Source organism: Oryzias melastigma, linkage group LG15 (assembly GCF_002922805.2).
Source record: "Oryzias melastigma strain HK-1 linkage group LG15, ASM292280v2, whole genome shotgun sequence".
In the NCBI taxonomy this organism is placed as follows: domain Eukaryota; kingdom Metazoa; phylum Chordata; class Actinopteri; order Beloniformes; family Adrianichthyidae; genus Oryzias; species Oryzias melastigma.
In genome coordinates, this window is record NC_050526.1 from 21,132,984 (window position 1) to 21,151,264 (window position 18,281).

Below are 18,281 nucleotides of genomic sequence, written 5' to 3' on the forward strand. Positions count from 1 at the left end.
GCTGTTGAAGCCGGCTGGGATTCACCTCTCGTGTTCCCTCTGACACACATAGAAAAAGAACAAACAGCATCAATAATGGAGGGAGCATACATAATAGCAGAAATTGCTAATCATAGCTCACGCAACTTGAGAGGTCCAGGTCAGTAGATCAGTTGGGTGTGTGGGAGAGGCGGGCAGCACAGGATTGAGTAACATGGACAGTCTTTTTCCATCTTATTCTCTAATAAGAAAGATGTACTAAGATTTAGTGGCTATATTTTCTTTTTTTATCTATTTATTTATTTATTTATTACTAAATCGCAGATGGAGAAGTTCATGAAATTATGGTTAATTTTCAAGAAAAACAATGTTTCTAAAAATGTGAAAATAAATAAAAGTAGCCAGTGACAGACTTATATTATAACTTAGGGTCTTCCGTGGCAGTTGTATTTATCTTTTTCTATTTTTAATCATTACCTATAAGATAAAACATTTGTCGAATAACTTCTTCTCTAGTCTACTTTTAGACAGAATCAATATCAAGAATCCAAATATTTTTGATAAACATGTAAAAACTGGAATCACATTTAAATGCTAAAGAATTTTGTATGTAAAAAAACAAACAAAAAAAAACATTAAATCTGATCTAAAAAAAATCAAAACCTTACCTAATGGACGATCGTTTTCATCAGTTCTTGGATATCTACGCTTCATCTACTTGTGTTTTTTTTTTTTTTTTTAATCTAAATCTCTTCAAAGATTTTATCTCTGACAGAATATTCCTTTGCTACAGAGGGACAGTCTTACTTCAGTTATTATTTTATTTTATTTTTTTGACAAAAGTAAAAAAAAACATGGGTGTAAATTATTATTTTAGATATTTTTTAAGTGCTCAGCTCATGGCCCTTAAATGTGTTAGGAGCCCCAGGCGATCGCCCACCTTTGCCTAATGGTGAGTCAGTCTCTGAAAATAGGAACAACAGACATTCAATTGTTCACTTTGAACTTTTGTATGATTCTATGAAGTAATCTGCAACTGTAATTGATATCGTAGGTTAATTGGGATATTTAGAAGTACTAAAGAATAATTTAATCATGCTAATATTACAATAAAAAAATATATATTTATCTTGTAGGAGGTAAGATGGTGAACATTCTGAGATTAAATCCATCTCAGTTTATAAACAAGGTTTTTCTCCTGACTACATCTAAATATGCACAAACATTGTTTAATTTTGAATTACTTTTTTGACATTCAAAATTAGCAGTATGAGATCTAAAGTTTTGACTTTTTTGTCTTCTGTGCAATTTTCTGTTATTTGAAAAGTTTTGACTTAGTAAATCCAGCCCAGTATTTTTGAATACTTTGTGTTTGCTGTTCCTCCATGAAACACTTTTTTAGGGGGCTTTGTAACCATTTTCTCAGTTTATTGCAACATTTCAGGCAAATTTGGATGAAAAAAAACTTTTTGTGGCATCAAAGGCAACGGCCAAACTCTCTGTTTATTATTTTAATTTGTTCTAAAACACAACAGCTTAATGCTGTTTAATTTTCTAGCTTTAATAACAAACATATTGAAGAAATCATACTTACCTAAGAGACATGCCCTCAGATTCTCAAAGTTGTTTAGTGCTGGTTTGTGCTTCCCCCTAGAGGCGGAGTGCTGTAGTTGCTGGGGTAACTACATAAAAAAACAAGAAATAAAAATTACAAGAACATTTAAAAAAATAAAATATAAATGATAACCTATAAAGAGTTGCTTAATAATAATTGTTTTGTGAAATGTAGTTTATTAGCAAAAGTTATTTAATCTTAAATGACTACACGAGGTATGATTAAAATTAAATTAAATCCAAATACTGATTTGATTGGAGGTCAACATTTCCACGTGGAGCAAATGATTTCATAAGACAGAAAAATAAAGCAAAACTAATTTAAAAAACATGAATTACTAAAAGAGTTTTAGATTCCAGACTTTAAACATTTTAGTTTATTTATTTTTGCCATTTAATTCCCTGATTTAATTAACCCAAAAAAGTGAGTGGTCAACTTAATTGGTTCTACAAAAGTTTACAGCTTAAAAAGCGAAGTTCTCTCTGTCATGATGATCGAGTGCGTGTCTGACAGGGTTTCCATGACCCCATTGTATTGAATCAACACAGCCTCCCTTAACACAGGAAGAGCAAAGGGGACAATTGTTCAGGTGAGGCTGAGAGGATTTCCCCTGAAGGGCTTTCTCGACCTGTGGGTGTGTTCATGTGTTCTCATCCTTGCAGTAAAATGTGCTTCTGTCTCTGAATAATAACAATTTATCAAGTGAGAGTCAAAGGTGGAAAAATAAGCAGGCATTATTGTTTCTTTTTTTTAAAACTTTTTTGGGCAATAGAACGACATTCAGAACTAATGCAGTTAATGTTTGCATTTGTCAACATTGTTCCCTGCTTTTTGTTGCTGCTAGTTGCTGAAAAACTGCTTTTTAAAAAAAATATTTCAGTTAGATTTCTATTTCAGCAGGAGAAAAAAATGGATATTTAGTAGCTTTTTTTCCTTCTACATACTTGTAATTGTCTGTTTCTTTATCCATGAAGATCATTTTAACTCATAGTATTTGAATTACTTTGTATTTGAAATGCAAAAATAAAGAGACATTGGGCCAATGAAAACTTGTGAAGGTTGATTTTTCTGTGAAAAAGATTGTAAGAAACCAGGTAGCCTTGTCATTAAGACTTTTTTAAGCCTTTGACTACCAAAAAAAACAAAACAAACAAAAAAAAAATCAGAAAAAAATGTATTTTTTTCTGCCACTTATCGCCTTGGTACGGAGCCCCTAAATAGACATTGAATAAAAAAAAAATGAAAATAAAAGTTTTTAAAAAAATTTAAAAAGAGTTTTGTTTTTTTTACCTGAAAAAATACATCGAGTTCTCCTGAATTTTTCTAACTTCAATTTTTAGAAAAAAAATTCTGGTTAGTTACTGGTGTGCACTCGATAGTAACTAAAAAAATAGTTTTTCTAAAAATTGAAGTAGAAAAAAATTCTAAAAAAAAAAATAACTAGCTGGCACACACCAGTTACTATCTCTTTTGCATCAGTCAGTAACTAGATTTAGAAAAAAAAAAAAAAAAAATTCTTCAACATTTTTTCCTTCTATGTCCCTTTAGGGGCTCCGTACCTTGGGGAATAATACACACAATCAATATTTTTTAAAAACATGTATTCTAAATGTTCCCCACCATTTGGTTGAGCTGGAAGTTCAAGGGTTAAGTTGCCTATTTTATTATATAATCTCAAAAGTTTTAAAGAACATTTGTTTTCTTTGAATTTTTATGAGTAACACATTCAAACAGGTTTATTCTCACCTTTATAAAAGTCACGTTTGTGTTTTTCTGTCGAAGCAAACAGGAAAGACGTATAAAAAAATGGCAAATAAAAGATGACAAATATTTGAAAAGCGAACGGAAACGTAACCCTAAAACTTTAAACCACGAATGGCGACATGGATAATAATAATAATAATACAAAAATAAAATTATGAAGCACAGAATGCAATAAAGACTTGTGGAACAATTAATTGTGAAAGATCTGTACTTGGAAATGTATTACCTTAGAATCTTTTTAAAGCAATTTTTACATTAATTTTCTATATCTACTTATTTCTAATTCTTGTTCAGGTTTCCCAGATCCTACACGGCTATATTTGGGCAAAGTAGTTCTTCAGAACATTCACAACTGAAGGATATTTTCAGAATCACCAAATAACCTAGTGAGCGTTTAATCTTTTTTTTTTTTTTTTTTTTTTTAGGAAGTTAGAGCACTCAGAAAAAACATATGGATGCACGAGGAGAATATGCAAAAACAGCATTTTAAAGACCCAACCTAGATTTAAACTAGTGCTTTCTCACTAAGGAGTGTGGAGCACTACACCGTGCAGCTTCCAGAGATTTCTACCAGTGTTTATGACTGTTAAAAATCATTCACACAATAACTCTATCTACATTTTCCTCTAAGTTAAATCAAAATAAATCAGAATTTGAATAGAAAATCATACAAAAGCGTTTTTTAATGCAGTCCACTAATATTTATATTTTCAGTTTATTATATTCGTTTTTTCAGTACTAGCTTAATAATGAAAATCAAACATTTTCATTTATCTCTAATTATTTAGCAACTTAGTTTGACTTTAACTATGTATAGGATTAAAATAAACTGAAATATTGGTAATAATTCATTTTAAGGAGCCCTTTGACACTATAGTCATGTTTTCTTTAGTCTACTGCCATCTACAGGACACACATTGAACACTATTTCACAAACGACTTTACACTTTCTTTCCTCACATGTTTAATCTTTCATAAGGTGTTTTAGAACAGGAATCGTAGTTTGTGTTTTAAATATTTTCTAACTGCTTCAATGTATGAATATTTTGAATGCATGTCCAGCAAACAGGACATTTTCCAGCAGTAGCAGACCAGCAGAAAGGCCTTCAGTGTTCCGACCCGTCCGCTGGGTTTATTTACCTCCTCTGACGGGCGGAGAGGAAAATAAAAAGGAGTGTGTGGAGAAACAGGGGTGAGTGAGTTGAGTGAAATCTGTACAGAAAAATAAAAAAAGCAAATGTCACGAGTCAAAAAGCAAACTAAAATATCAAAAAATCATTAAATGAAATTTAAAAAATATATAATTGGATGGACATTCTTAGAAAAACCAGATGGAAGTAAGAAAAAACATCTTAGTACAAAATAGACGTACGTAGGGCTGTTATCTGCTTAAAGTTGCAAGTTGAGGCATTTTTAAATAGTGGATTTGATACAAACTGAACTGTTTCAAGAACATACTTGACTGCACGTTCAGCATCTACACTCTGGAGATTTTTGAACTCAAAAGACAAAATTAGCGGTGCATGCTGGGTCTTCCTAACACTAACACAATCTGGAAACTGATAAGCTATGGAAAGCGTGACAGGAAAAATATATTTCGACTTAACAAATGCTATTTAGTTTACTTAAATCCACATACAGAGTTTAATACTATACAAGAAAGGAAGAAGTATTCAAAAATGATCCAAATTTGGAGCTTTTCTTACTACTTTTAGGCGAGAAATGTGGTAAATTATCAGAATTGACTAAATAAAAATAATAAAAGTGACAACAAAAAACAAAAACATAACTTTTAATGATGGCTGTATTTTAAACACTGGATAAACCTGTTTATTTTTAAGCTAACAAACACATTCATGATCTTATTAAGAAGAAAATTATTGTATTTGGAAAGGCTGAATTCAAAAATATGCAGAGTTCAAGAGCAAAAACGGAAATTAATAAATACATATAAAACTCACTTTGATTCATTTTAAGGCTTTAATTTAAAACACAACTGCATGAGTTCACTCAAACGTTGAAAAAGTAATATTTTGCAGTTTATTCACTGACTCAGTCTCAGGTTTAAATAGAGAAAACTAGATTTAGCCAGAAACTACAGGAGTAGCAAACTTAGAAAAATTCCTTCTGGAGTGAGACAGTTTTACCGGCACCTCCACCGAGTCGAGAACAATGACGCCTTTGAGTCCGAGTCACAGTGGTTACCTTTATCCACCTTCAATGCAGCACCACCTGGGTCAAACTTAAAGTTAAGAAAACAAGCATTCACAAAACTTTACAGAAACTTTCACCAAAGCACACAACTTGAAATCTAACGGTAAACACATTTACATTTCTTGTTTCTTTTCTTTTCATGGGACAAATAGTTTAAATAAATTGACTTTGTTACTGGAAATATATTCATCTAAGGAACAACACAGTCTGGCTGTGTTAAAAACAAGTTATTAGAAGATGAATTTATCATAAAAAAGTCTTGAGGTAGGAGCGCGATGGGTGTCATGGCTTTTCTGTAACGTTAACTGAGGTAAGGCATTATGTATGTTTCCTCATCACATAGAATAATAAATATTTGTCTTAATAAACCTATTTACTGTGAAGAATCAATAATTCGATTGTAAAGCTAACAACAGTTTATTGTGCTGGGAACATTAACAATGACTGAACCTGAGAGTATTTTTTTAAACTGTTAAAGTAATTAATTATTTTTTCTTTTATGTTTTTAATGGGAATTTCATAGCTTAGATTTAGGATTTGGATACATTGTAAACGGAAAACAAAAACACAATATATTACAACGACCTTGTGCACTTTCCCTGTCAATACAAACTTGAAAATGAAAATATACATCAAATCTCATCCTGTCGGATGTTTTTGTCGTTTTCAATGAAAGCTAGGATCAGAGGGAGGTCAAACGTTGTTAAATAGTCAACTCGTTCTCACTCTCATCTCGTCACACATTGACATTTGGTCACTTTGGATGTCCCAAACTTGTCGTTTTTTGACGTGCTGGCTGTCCGTAAAATCAAGGGTTCACATCCCATCGGTACGCGGTACAGCACACAGACTAGTCTTCAGGATACCCTAACCCGGCACCAAACACGGTACCAGATACGGTACAGCACGTAGACTGGTCCTTGGGACGCAGCCGGTACCCTAACCCAGTACCGCTACCCTGATCTGGTGCAGGACACGACACCACATACGGTAAAGATACCCTAACCCAGTACTGGTATCCTAGTAACCCTATCCTATCCCGGCACCAGACGCGGTACCAAATACGGTATGGCATGCAGGCTGGTCCTTGGGACGTGGTCGGTACTGGTACACTAACCCGATACTGGTACCCTAACCCGGCACTGGACGTGGTACCAGTTGCGGTATCACACGCGGACTGGTCCCCAGGTTGCGGCTGGTACCCTAACCTAGCACTAAATGCGATACCGCATGCAGACTGGTTCTGGAACTGGTACCCTATCCCAGAACCAGATGCGGTACCAGATAAGATACTGCACCGGACTGGTCCTCGGGGCAGGTTCAGTGCCAGTACCCTAACCCAGTACTGGTACCCTAACCCTAATCCGGCACTGGATGCAGTACCAGATACAGTACCCCATACGGACTGGTCCTCAGGATGTGGCTGGTACCGGTATCCTTACCCGGTACCAATACCCTAACCCAGCACCGGACAAGGTGCCGGATGTGGTACCAGACACGGTACCGGACTCGAACTGGTACCAGAGATGGTAATGGACGCAAACGGGGCCCGGTCACAACTGGTCTTGGTACCCTAACCCAGTATTGGATTAGTGCAGCGGTACTGGGTTACGGTACCAGTACCGTCCACGTCTCGAGGACCAGTCCGCATCCTGTACTGCAGGGGTGCCCATTTCTAGTCCTTGAGATCTACCACCCCGCCTGTTTTCCAGCTCTCCTTGCACTGCTGCTGATTACCTGGACCAGGTGTGTTCATTCAATCAGAATTTGAAGACATCTGCCTGAGCCAATCAGCAGCTGGCAGGGCTTGGAGACCTAGAAAACAGGCAGGGTGGAAGCTCTTGAGGACCAGGAACAGGTAGTCCTGCTGTGCCGCATCTGGTACAACGTCCAGTGCCGGGTTAGGGTACCGGTGCACTACGCATCCCGGTACTGGGTACCGTGGTTGAAGACACGTGATTTAATGGGAACAACCAGCATGTCAAAAGAGGTCAAGTTGGGGATACCGGAAACGTCAAAAAGTGAAGAGTAGGAGTCATATTGACCAAACGTCAGTATGTAATGAGTTTAGAGCGAGAATGTGTTGAAATAGCAGGCACATCAATGTTTTTATAAATATTATTGTATGCTCTCAATGATGCTGATAAAACTAAAATGTTGTCTCTTTAAGTCACTTTTGTAGGTTAGTTTTGGTTTGTGCGGTTGTGGTTCTACTGTAGTTCATCGCAGATTCAACTCCTAATAATGAAACTGTTTCTCTTCAAGCAAACTGACAGACTTGTTCACCAATGTCTTTTCATCCTCCACATATTTGTATCCAAACAGCTTCATGGTCGGTCCACACACTTTCTGCACTATCTGAGCCAGTGTGAAAGGAATGCTAAACCTCCATTTATCTGCCTGTTCTGATGAGTTTTTCTGCGTGGAGTAAATCCCACTCGCTTCTTGAACGCTCTGTGTGTTCCTCAGGATCCACTCTCTGGCTTGAGAACTGAAGGGTATCCCTGTGAATTTGTACATCTCCTCTGCCTTCTGCATGGGGTCTCTTGCGATGTCTTCGTATCGCACCAACATGTAGCGGCTCCTCAGCCAGGGAGGCTGACTTAGTCCCATCTCTGCAGAAATCCTCAGCTGATCACAGTTCCCTTTGAGCCTCTTCACTTCCTCGTTGTCCTCGGGAACTTGGCCGTCCTGAGCCCAGGCCTTCCATGTCTGATACTTTGAGGAAAAAGCCACCATGCGGGATGCTAAAATGGCCCGTGGGTCCCTAACCAGCTGGATAACTTTGACATCCAGGCGGAGGTCCTGCAGCAAAGGCTGCAAAGTTTCCAGCAGTCGCACACGAACAGTCTTGATGGCGCGGTATCGTTTAGAGAGACAGGATTCAGACGCTAGAGTCAAGTTCAGAGGCCCACAGTGTCGAGTCTTGCAGTGATACCTGGAAAAAAGGTCAGTTGCATCTTAGAAATCAAGAGTTTATCAGATTAAAACAGGGGTCACCAGCGTGGTGCCCGCGGGCACAGGTAGCCCTCAAGGACCCTACAAGGTGCCCTCAGGTTTCTTCTAAAATGATCACTATTCACTTGTGAGCTGCGTCTGAAAATGTAAAAATTACTGAGATTAATAAAGTGCTGAATATTGTTATTTGCTTCTTAGGTTGTTGTCATTGTTGATAATTATGGTGAGAAATCTGTCTTCACATAGGGGAGCATCATTATTCATTATTTATGTATAGCTAGCTATAACTAAGCAAAATTTGTTCTTTCAAAATAGTATATAGCCCTTCGTATGACTCAGTACCAATAAAGTATCCCTCACTTTCAAAAGGTTGGTGACCCCTGGATTAAAAACTAAACGTACGTTATGGCTGCTACGATTAGTCGACTAATTGGCAGCAAATTGACAATTAAAATAGTCGACGACTGATTTAGTAGTTGATTAGTTGTAAAGTTGAAAGTTATAATTGGAATTATGCTAGCTTTTTTGACTATTTTGGCATTCAATCATGTTATTTAGGCTAATTTGGAATTTAGCTAAACTTTTAGCTACATGCTAGCTGTTTTGGCTAATTTATGCTTTTTTAGAATATTTTGGAATTAAGCTAATAATTCAGCTACATGCTAGCTGTTTCAGCTACATGCTACTGGCTAACTTAGAATTGTTTTAGTTTTTTAGCATAATTTGGAGTTTAGAAAATATTTCAGCTTCATGCTAGCTGTTTTGGATAACTCAGATTTTTTTTCAGTTTTTTTAGGCTAATTTGGAATTTAGCTAATATTTCAGCTACATGCTAGTTATGGCTACTTTAGGGTTTTTTTGTTTTGTTTTAAGGGTATTTTGGAGTTTAGCTAATATTTCAACTACATGCTAGCTGTTTTGGCTAATTTATGATTTTTTTTGTTTTGTTTTTTAGGCCGTTTTGGAATTTGGTTAATTTTTCAGCTGTATGCTAGCTATTTGGCAACTTTAGACTTTTTTTTGTTTGTTTTTTAGATTATTTTGGAGTTTATCCAATATTTGATCTACATGCTAGCTGTTTTGGTTAATTTCGCTTTTTTTTTTAGCTAATATTATTAGCTATACTACATGCAAGCTGTTTAGGCTAAGAAGGCTTTTTTTGTTTGTTTTTTAGATTATTTTGGAGTTTAGCCAATATTTAACCTACATGCTAGCTGTTTTGGCTAATTTTTTTTTTTCGCTAATATTTTTAGCTAAACTACATGCAAGGTGTTTAGGCTAAAAAGGCTTTTTTGTTTGTTTTTTAGGCTGTTTTGGAATTTAGCTAATATTTCAGCTACATGCTAGTTATTTTTTGGCTACTTTAGGCTTTTTTCGTTTTTGTTTTAAGGCTATTTTAGAGTTTAGCTAATATTTCAGCCACATGCTAGCATTTTATATATAGTTTTTAGGCTAATTAGGTATTTAACTAATATTTTAGTGACTTAATATTTTAATCTATATTATTAATTTGTTTAAGATATCAATATTTATTTTAGGTAGTTGTACAAATTGTTTTCAGATACTGCTTTACTGCAATTTTATACTTTACTTAAGAGTGAATACCTTTCAAAAATATCCTTAATTTCAGGAGTGCAGACGGGTTCCTCGCAGAGCGCCATGCTGGACTCCCTGCGGAAAAGATCGGGAGTGACGTGGTCTTGAGGTGGGGGGGAGATGAACTTCTCAAGTGGAGAGAAGTCACACAAGAAGAGTGCCTGGAGTAGATCCCGGTAGATCTCGGGCAACAATGTCCCATTGTTGGCCTCTGCGGCGGGGAAAAGCATGCGCTCCACATGCCACAGGGGCTCGAACAGGTAGAACATGCTCTCTCCATGCTGGTTGAAAAACTCTCCCACAAAAGAAGAGCCCGTCCGTGTGGAGGCCATGAGGAGGACATGCTTGCTGTTGCCTACGTTCTCCACCTCTTCGTGTCGCTCCTCCAAAAGATTTGTGTAATTCCCGTGGGTTGCAGGCAGTTTAGAGAGCAGCACTTTGAGAACGGAGAAGGAGCTTCTTGGTGTGGTGTTGCTGGAATCCTGAAGGGTCTGTGGAGTCTGCTGAGGGTTGTGCATCTGGATCAGCTTATCAGAGACCCTGGGAGATGCAGAGAGTAGATCAATCATTATCTATAAACTTCATTTTCTGACTATTCATTTCAAAGTGAATATTTTGCTATTAAAAATCTGCTGTTAGTACCAGGGTAATCTTAGAAAATCAACTAAAAGGATTTATAAACTGTTTCTAAGATGATAAATTATTTAAGCTCAGAAATTTTAAAATACATGTATTTTTAACTGGGATTGATTTTGTCCTCCTGGGACTTATAAAAATCTTCTGTTCATGTTTCCACCTCAGATTCAATTCAGTGAATCGGCCTTGCTGATGTGGCATGCTGGTATGCAAACCTATGTCCTTGGAGTCGCGCTACACGAGGACATAGACGAGATCAGGACGACTCTGAACTCATTCTTATAATCTAAAAGAGAAACAGATCAAATCTTCTGGTGCAAAGGACTCCAGAAAAATGCTGACTAACTTTAAAGAAAGTAAAAGTAGGTCAAATGCCTTTATAGACTCTCTCCAATAAACATTTTGTTTTAACATGTTCTTAGGGACAAGGGGGTTCAGATTAAATATTATCTTTAGCATCTTGCTTCAAATAAACTCATAAAACTGAAGACAAATGGGGAAAACTTGTTCCAAAATTGAGTTTTGGTAGGTTTCCTGTCTCCTTATGAACGTTTAATTTTGTTTAGAGGAAAATAAACAACATTTCCTGTAGATAACAAGCAATTGGACTTTAAAATAGGCTATTTTTAAATATCCAACACTTTTTCTGTTCAGTTTTAGGTTAGTTCCTGAGACAAAACAGAGTTGCTCAACAAAACGACCTTTTAGGAACTTGTTAATAATTTTTATAAGCACCTTAGAGCCATAAAATAATATAATGCGAAAAGCTAATTTTCCCTAATAGCTTCTAAAAGCTCATAAAGACTTTAGATTTATGGGTTTTCAACTGAAAATATTGTAAAATCCGTCTGGTAAATTTTAAATACTGAATGGTGTTTCAAATCAACAAGGAACTACTTAAGTTTTTCTTGTTTTTTCTTGCCCTTCCTTCAGTAATATGATCCGTTTCGAGGTTTTTCCAGCCTTTTTACACAGTTCGTCATTCACTTACCTTGACAAAATACTGCTTTCTTTTTCAATGATGACCAGCGCCACAACAAAGATGAAGAGGATCGCATACTTGGTCTTCATTCTTGATTTCTGGCTTTTACATTAAAGGTTTATCGTCTAGAGTTAGTCATAACTCTCCAAAAGCAGTTGAAAGCTTCATTCTGGAGAAAAAAAACACAAAAATTCCATCTTAATATGAATTTTCAAAATATTTTTTTATTGTAGAATTTATTTCTGAAAGCTAATTTGCAGGAAGTGTTGCTTAAAAATCATGTTTTTTTATATATTTAATTGTTTTCTATCAACTACTAAACTATGAAAGTGACCCAATATGTGTTTTTATGTGCAAAACGGTAAGGCTTAAGTAACGAGAAACTTTTTATAAAGAGGCAATGTGTAAAACAATTAAAGAACTGAGTTTGAAGTCAAAATTCCTTTTTGACATGAAGCCAAAGTGAATTTCCTAATGCAAAAGGCTCCGACAGCAGCACATGCAAATGGAATAAATTCAGTAAGTTTAACAGATTCATGCCAGTTGAGTCTGAATCAGAACTAGTGATGCTTTTATATAAGAAAGTACAAATATTTCATTCTCATGTGGAAAAATAGAAATGCAAGTTTGCCGAACTCCAAAACCAATTTACATTGTGTCAAAATGAAATCATTCAAATTCACACATTGGCTCTCATTTTCATTCACATAAATAAATCAATCTTTTTCTTCTATTATCACCTCATTACCAAAGTTTAACACGCCACGACCTGACAAGCTGACACACTGAAGCGCCTGAGATGAACATTTTTCTATATTTAAGAGTCACTGGAGCGTTTTCTTTGCATTTCTGATTCTTTACTCATGCAGAAACGCACATCACTCCAAATATCATCTCAGTGCAAATTGCATTAATGGCTGCCTTCAGAGCGCTGGAGCGTGCTGACGTTGTATTCGCACTGGAGGTGTAAACAATTAGCTGTTATTTGGAATTTGCATCGGTGCTGATTTCTTCATTCAACTGAGGACCTGGTGGTGGGGGGGGCTGTGTTCAACATTTAGGGGGAGGGGCACTTATTCAAATTTCCACCAGCGACTGAACAATGTGGAAAAAAAGAAGCACTGATGTGATGTGAAGAGCTGCCGTGGATATATGTGCGCTAAAATAACGGTTTTTATTTCAAAGTAATGCATAAAAAACAGAAATAATGTGTTTGCTTCCACGTGTTGTGCATCATAGCAACATAAATAAAGCAAATGAGCGCCTTGGATGAGATGAAAAACGGATTTAGATCAAAAATCGCGCGTAATTACGCATCACTAACCATGGTTACGAGCGCTGGATGCGAGCTCCGCGCGCTGCGCCTTCACTGTGCATCACTTCCTGTCAGAATAAAAGATGTTCTGGGATCAAATACACAACAAACCTTCACTCCTCTCGTCGCAGAGTTCCAGATCCACAGAGAATCGGGGTCTCCTCGCATCCTTCCGCCGCGTCTGAGACGAGCGCACACTGCCTCATTGTGTCCGCGGGTTCCTCTCCTCTGCCGGATGCGGCGTTGAGCCGCCGAGGAGGCGTGGGGGCATCTGAGAGCCCGAGCAACACGAGGAGAAAAGTTACTGCCGTGGAACCGGGGACGCAGAGAACTGTGGCGCAAAAGGAACCGAGAGTTTAGGCTAAAGATTGTGGGAAAATGAGCAGTAGCCAGCAACAGTGGGAGTGAGAGGCTCATTTCCACGCTTCGAGCCCCCACTCACTTTTTCTGAAGGACGCCTTGTGCTTCTCAGGTCACGTGACCCTGCACCCTTGAGACTGAACACAGAGACCTCCTCAGTTCCTTCACTCCTGCTGGAGTTTAATGTTCTCCTAAAAGTTCGGCTTTTTTTCCCATCCCCAAAAAGTGTAGTACTGAAACAAAAAAACATTTAAAAAAAGCTTCAATTTGGAGATTTTAATCAGTCCAAAGGTACTATTAGACCTTCTTTTTACAAATTAATAAAAACTGCTTTGTAGTTCAGTTTTATTTTATAGTTTATAAGCTAAAACATTTGAGGTTTTTTAAGAGGAAGCAGAAAGTGTTTTTTTTATTCAGTGTCTTACTGACCAAAATCCACCGACATCCCAAAAGTCCAACAGCACTGTTTGAGAAAAATGAACTTTATTTTTCTGTGGCCATTAAGTCATTTATTTATAAAATTCAGCTTTTAAAATGTACAACAATTGAATTATAGCAGTTTTATATTTCCATATATAGCAATTTTAACTTAGTTTACATTTAAAAGACCTTTCAAAATAAAATAAGATCCTCCAGCTGAAGCAGATTTACTTGAATTAAAATGCAAGAAAGCCAAGTCAAAATAATAATAATAATAATAATAATAATAATAATAATAATAATAATAATAATAATAATTATTATTATTATTATTATTATTATTATTATAAAAGAAAGCCAAGTCAAAAAAATAATAAAATAAAGTCAAGTCAAACATGATGTTTTCTGTTATCAGGACTTTAGTCTACCTTCATCTTTTTACTCATTTTACTACTAAAATCCAGATGTTTTAAAAAAATCTATGGATGAAAATGCAGTTAGCAAAATTAATAACTTTCTCTCTGAACAGAAACTAAAAAACGAATTAAAAATGTAAATAAAAGTGACAAAATTAACAAAAACAAATGAAGAAAAACTAAAACTAATTATTTCTTCAAATGGCTGACTTTTTTTTTTCAGAGCCACAATTAAGAGATAAAAGAGACACTTGTGGCAATAATTCACCACTTTATGAAAAACAAGAACAAAATATGTCACAATAATATTAATAATAACAACAGAAGACAGAATATTTAAAACAAATTTTAAAGAGAAGATGTTTGGGTCAGTTCTAGTCTGAATATTGTTTTAAAAACTGATATTACTTGTTTAGTTCTGACTCTGTACCTGCAAAGTGACTTTCCATGAGCTCAAACTTGACTTCAAACTTAGTGCTTTACTTGTTTTACACATTGCCTCATTATAAAAAGGTTAAAAAAAAGTTTCTCGTTACTTAAACTTTACCGTTTTGCACATAAAAACACATATTGTGTCACTTTCATAGTTTAGTAGTTGATAGAAAACATGATGGGACCAACATGTCGGAGGTGAACTTTGGTGTTTGTCTGAGGACAGACGGCAGTGGAGAGACCTAAAGAACCGAATACGTATCTGGTTATTATTACCTCCAGAGCTGGAGAACTAACATGTAAACAAGCTGGTCAGTCCCTAAAGGTGGAAACATTTATGGACTTTAATCTTATGTCTGTTAATGCAATAAAAAAAGTAAATTTAGGGTTTAGTTTAGGGGTTTGGGGAATGTGGTTACTTATGCATAATTCAAAGTAATATCGATGGCCAAAAAACAAAACCTCATGTCTGCAATGTTTTTCTTTTATTTTGAGATTCACATGAAATGATGAGAACAAGGAAAACTCCACATTTTAGTTAAAACACTCGTGGCAGTCGTGTTGACTGCTGTCAAAATTTGCAATGTCGTCACTTGTTTTATCATTAAAAAGTTGAAGCACAAATGATAAACTATGGTAAGAATTATTAACTCTTCCAATTGGAAATTATCTATTGGTCCATTATTCAATAATCTGAAGCTACTCAAAACATTCTTGACCTGTAAAGTTATGGAATGCACATATAGACCAACATCCCCTTACCAGTCTACAAAACAAGACTGAAAAACAGACTTCTAACAAAATATTTGGGATAATCTCATTTTTATTCAGACTCCCAATCATGTAGAATAAGGTCAAAATATCTGTTTTGTTATACTGTTATTTATATATATTTAAAAACCTTCTGGCTTCTTCCACTCCCTGCACATTCATTTTATTTTATTTTTTTAATGTACAATTTTATCCTTTGTTCTCCTTTTTATTTATTGTTATACATTGTATGTCTGATTTGTGCTAAATAAAAATAAATATAAAAAAAGAGATATGAGTGAAACTACTTGGAATTACTATAGCTGTCAAATTGCTTTTCACTATTTACCATATTTCCATCTTCGTTCTCCTGTTCTCTTCTTTTTTTATGAATTTTTAAGCTAAAACCTAATTATAGCTTCATGATAAACCCAACGGAGACAACAGTAAAAAGTAGACAAATATGAATGTTACAGAGGTTTAGCTTTAATGAGGAAGAATTTGACGGAGGAGCAGGTTCAGAGAAGAAACTTCATCAAACTCTGACTCAGAAATAATCTTAGAGCTAAAAAAGACAACTAGTGATAGAGTTGTACGTACATTTCTCTTTCTGCTCATTTGAGGTCGTGCTCCGCTGGTATCTGGAAGGTTGAAGTCATCCTGAGCTGAAGGCTGTCTGGAGGCTGATATATTACAGATACTCGAAGAGGCTGACGCCGACCTATTGCATTGAGCTAAAACATTAATGATAGTAGGACTGATAATGTGGTCGTTTTATGAGCTCTTGAGAACTTCTTAGCCTTTATTTAGTCATTGCAGGGGGCCTTCCAATATTTAAAAAACTCTGATTTTCTGGCCCGATAAGAGAAATATTCAATGAAATACAAATAATTAGGCTATAAAGTTTTGGTAACAGTGGTGAAACTTCAGCAGAACCTGCTGTGTCTGTTTTTGGATACAACGATGTCCCACAACTTTCAGCAAAAAGACACAAAACTGCAACAGAAGTTTGAGTGTGGACTCTAAAACAGAGTTAGAACGTCTTTATAGAAGGTGCAGACCCATCAGCACATGACAAATGCAACATTGAGGATACCCTCACCTCTTTCCTGTGTTTGGTTGATGATTTCCTGTTGCTGAGGCACACGCATTGACTGTATCTGAGTACTGGACTGAGAAAGTGTGACGTCAACTTTAGAAAATGGTTTATTTCTGGTTCCAACCAAGTAAAGTCAACTCAGCCGCCATTTCTTTACAACATGAACGCCGGCATGTTGATCCGTAAACAGCGATTGGTTCAAAATTTGTCAATCAAACATTTTGGGTGTTTGACGTGGAGACCAGCAGGAACCACAACGTTTATTGAGGCATCTGATTGGTCAGTTTGTAATTTGAATTATAGCAATAAAATAATGAAGAAAATATGATTAAGAACATGTTAAGAAAGATTTGAGGTTATTATGACAGATATGATGACGGAAGATTAGCAGTTTAATTCCAGTTCTTCTATACAGTCAATGGACACAGAATCAGAGAGAAATTCATATGATTGTGGATGAGCTGAAGGCCTTCACCTAATCTACACTCATAGTTTACAAGGCAGAAAGGCCTGAACTTGTTATTAAAAATAAATAAAATTTTCAATTATTATAGTTTTAATTTAGTGTCTTAATGTGTTTGACCTATTTACCCAAATGCTCTTTTCAATAAAATACTAAATATGTACAAATAATGCACTAACAGCGGCTCACCACTGGGTGGCAGGAGTGTAGAAGATCAACCTTTCAATGGAGGATAAAGTGTGATAAAACTGTTTTTCAGTTTAATTTTGAAACAATCTTCCTTTTATAACACAAATAATTAAATAGTTGCAATGAAATTTCAAGACAATCCAGAATATTTCATAAAAATGTGTGAAGAAACGGCTTCTGAGGGAGAAACGTCACTATTTTAAAAGTAACCAATGTATCAATGAATGAGTATTTTACTATATATTGATTCTTACTCCTGCACAATCAATAACGGGGTGACGAGGATCAGACGGGAGATTAACATAAAGGCAAAATTCATTAAAAATGTCATATTGTGAGTAAATGGTTTTTGGTAAATCTGATAAATAGTTTGATAGGAAATTTGGAGAAATGATAAAAACTGCTTCTTAAAGTCACATTGGGTCCATAGTTAAACCTGAAGTTATGCTAATCACTTATTCGTTTAAAATGTAGACATCTAGAGTTTATTTTATTTTAGATGTTAATTGTGCGAATGCTTAACTACATTCCCACTATAGTGATTCTCCTGCTCCGTTCTATATATTTTTTGCCACGTAAAACTCAATCACACTTTCAACAATTTCAGTAATCTTGGTTTAAAAACAGCTCATTCATAACATCACTGCTTATATTTTTTGGATTCATAAACTTTATAGTTTTTAAAATATTGAGCAAAATATGCCCTCATAGGAAATAAATGAGAAATCAATCAAATCCTTTAAAAAAATGGGGACAGTTTGAAATTAGTGAACTTCTGCATATTTTCAGGTATTTTCAAACTTTAAAATCTTCAGCAACTTCTTGGTTTTTAAGGCTAATTTGGAGTTTGGCTAATATTTTAGCAATATGCTAAAATATTGGCAAAAATTAGACTGGTTTTTAGGCTAATTTGGAGTTAGATAATTTGTAAGCATTACGCTAGCTGTTTTGGCAAAACTAGACATTTTTTTCATATTTTTCAATTATTATTTTTTGGTTTAATTTAAGTAAATATGAAATGCCTTCCTCCTAATTTAATGAAAAGATACATGAAAAGAAAAAGTAAATTTAATCTAAAAGGACATGAAATATT

At 35.4% G+C, this 18,281-nt stretch overlaps 1 protein-coding gene and 1 long non-coding RNA gene across 4 annotated transcripts in view; both read right to left on the minus strand.

Annotated features, from left to right (window-relative positions):
- LOC112161387 overlaps positions 1-18,281 on the minus strand; it is a 59,009-nt gene that overhangs the window by 38,399 nt on the left and 2,329 nt on the right. Inside the window, exons 2-3 of the long non-coding RNA XR_002921870.2 lie at positions 1,574-1,661; positions 127-220 (exon numbers count right to left, since the gene is read on the minus strand). This is a non-coding gene — a long non-coding RNA (uncharacterized LOC112161387). The remainder of the gene's footprint in view (positions 1-126; positions 221-1,573; positions 1,662-18,281) is intronic.
- chst3a (carbohydrate (chondroitin 6) sulfotransferase 3a) lies at positions 5,551-13,849 on the minus strand. 3 transcript variants are annotated; one of them, XM_036215567.1, is made up of 5 exons: positions 13,502-13,685; positions 13,171-13,390; positions 11,754-11,913; positions 10,136-10,666; positions 5,551-8,510 (listed from the first exon to the last, which is right to left on the minus strand). In XM_036215567.1, the coding sequence occupies exons 3-5, from the start codon at positions 11,831-11,833 to the stop codon at positions 7,811-7,813; spliced, it is 1,311 nt and encodes a 436-aa protein (XP_036071460.1). In that variant the 5' UTR covers positions 11,834-11,913; positions 13,171-13,390; positions 13,502-13,685; the 3' UTR covers positions 5,551-7,810. The 3 variants fall into 3 exon arrangements, with proteins under 3 accessions (XP_036071460.1, XP_024152226.1, XP_036071461.1); XM_024296458.2 differs by having other exon boundaries at positions 13,171-13,849; XM_036215568.1 differs by having other exon boundaries at positions 13,069-13,685.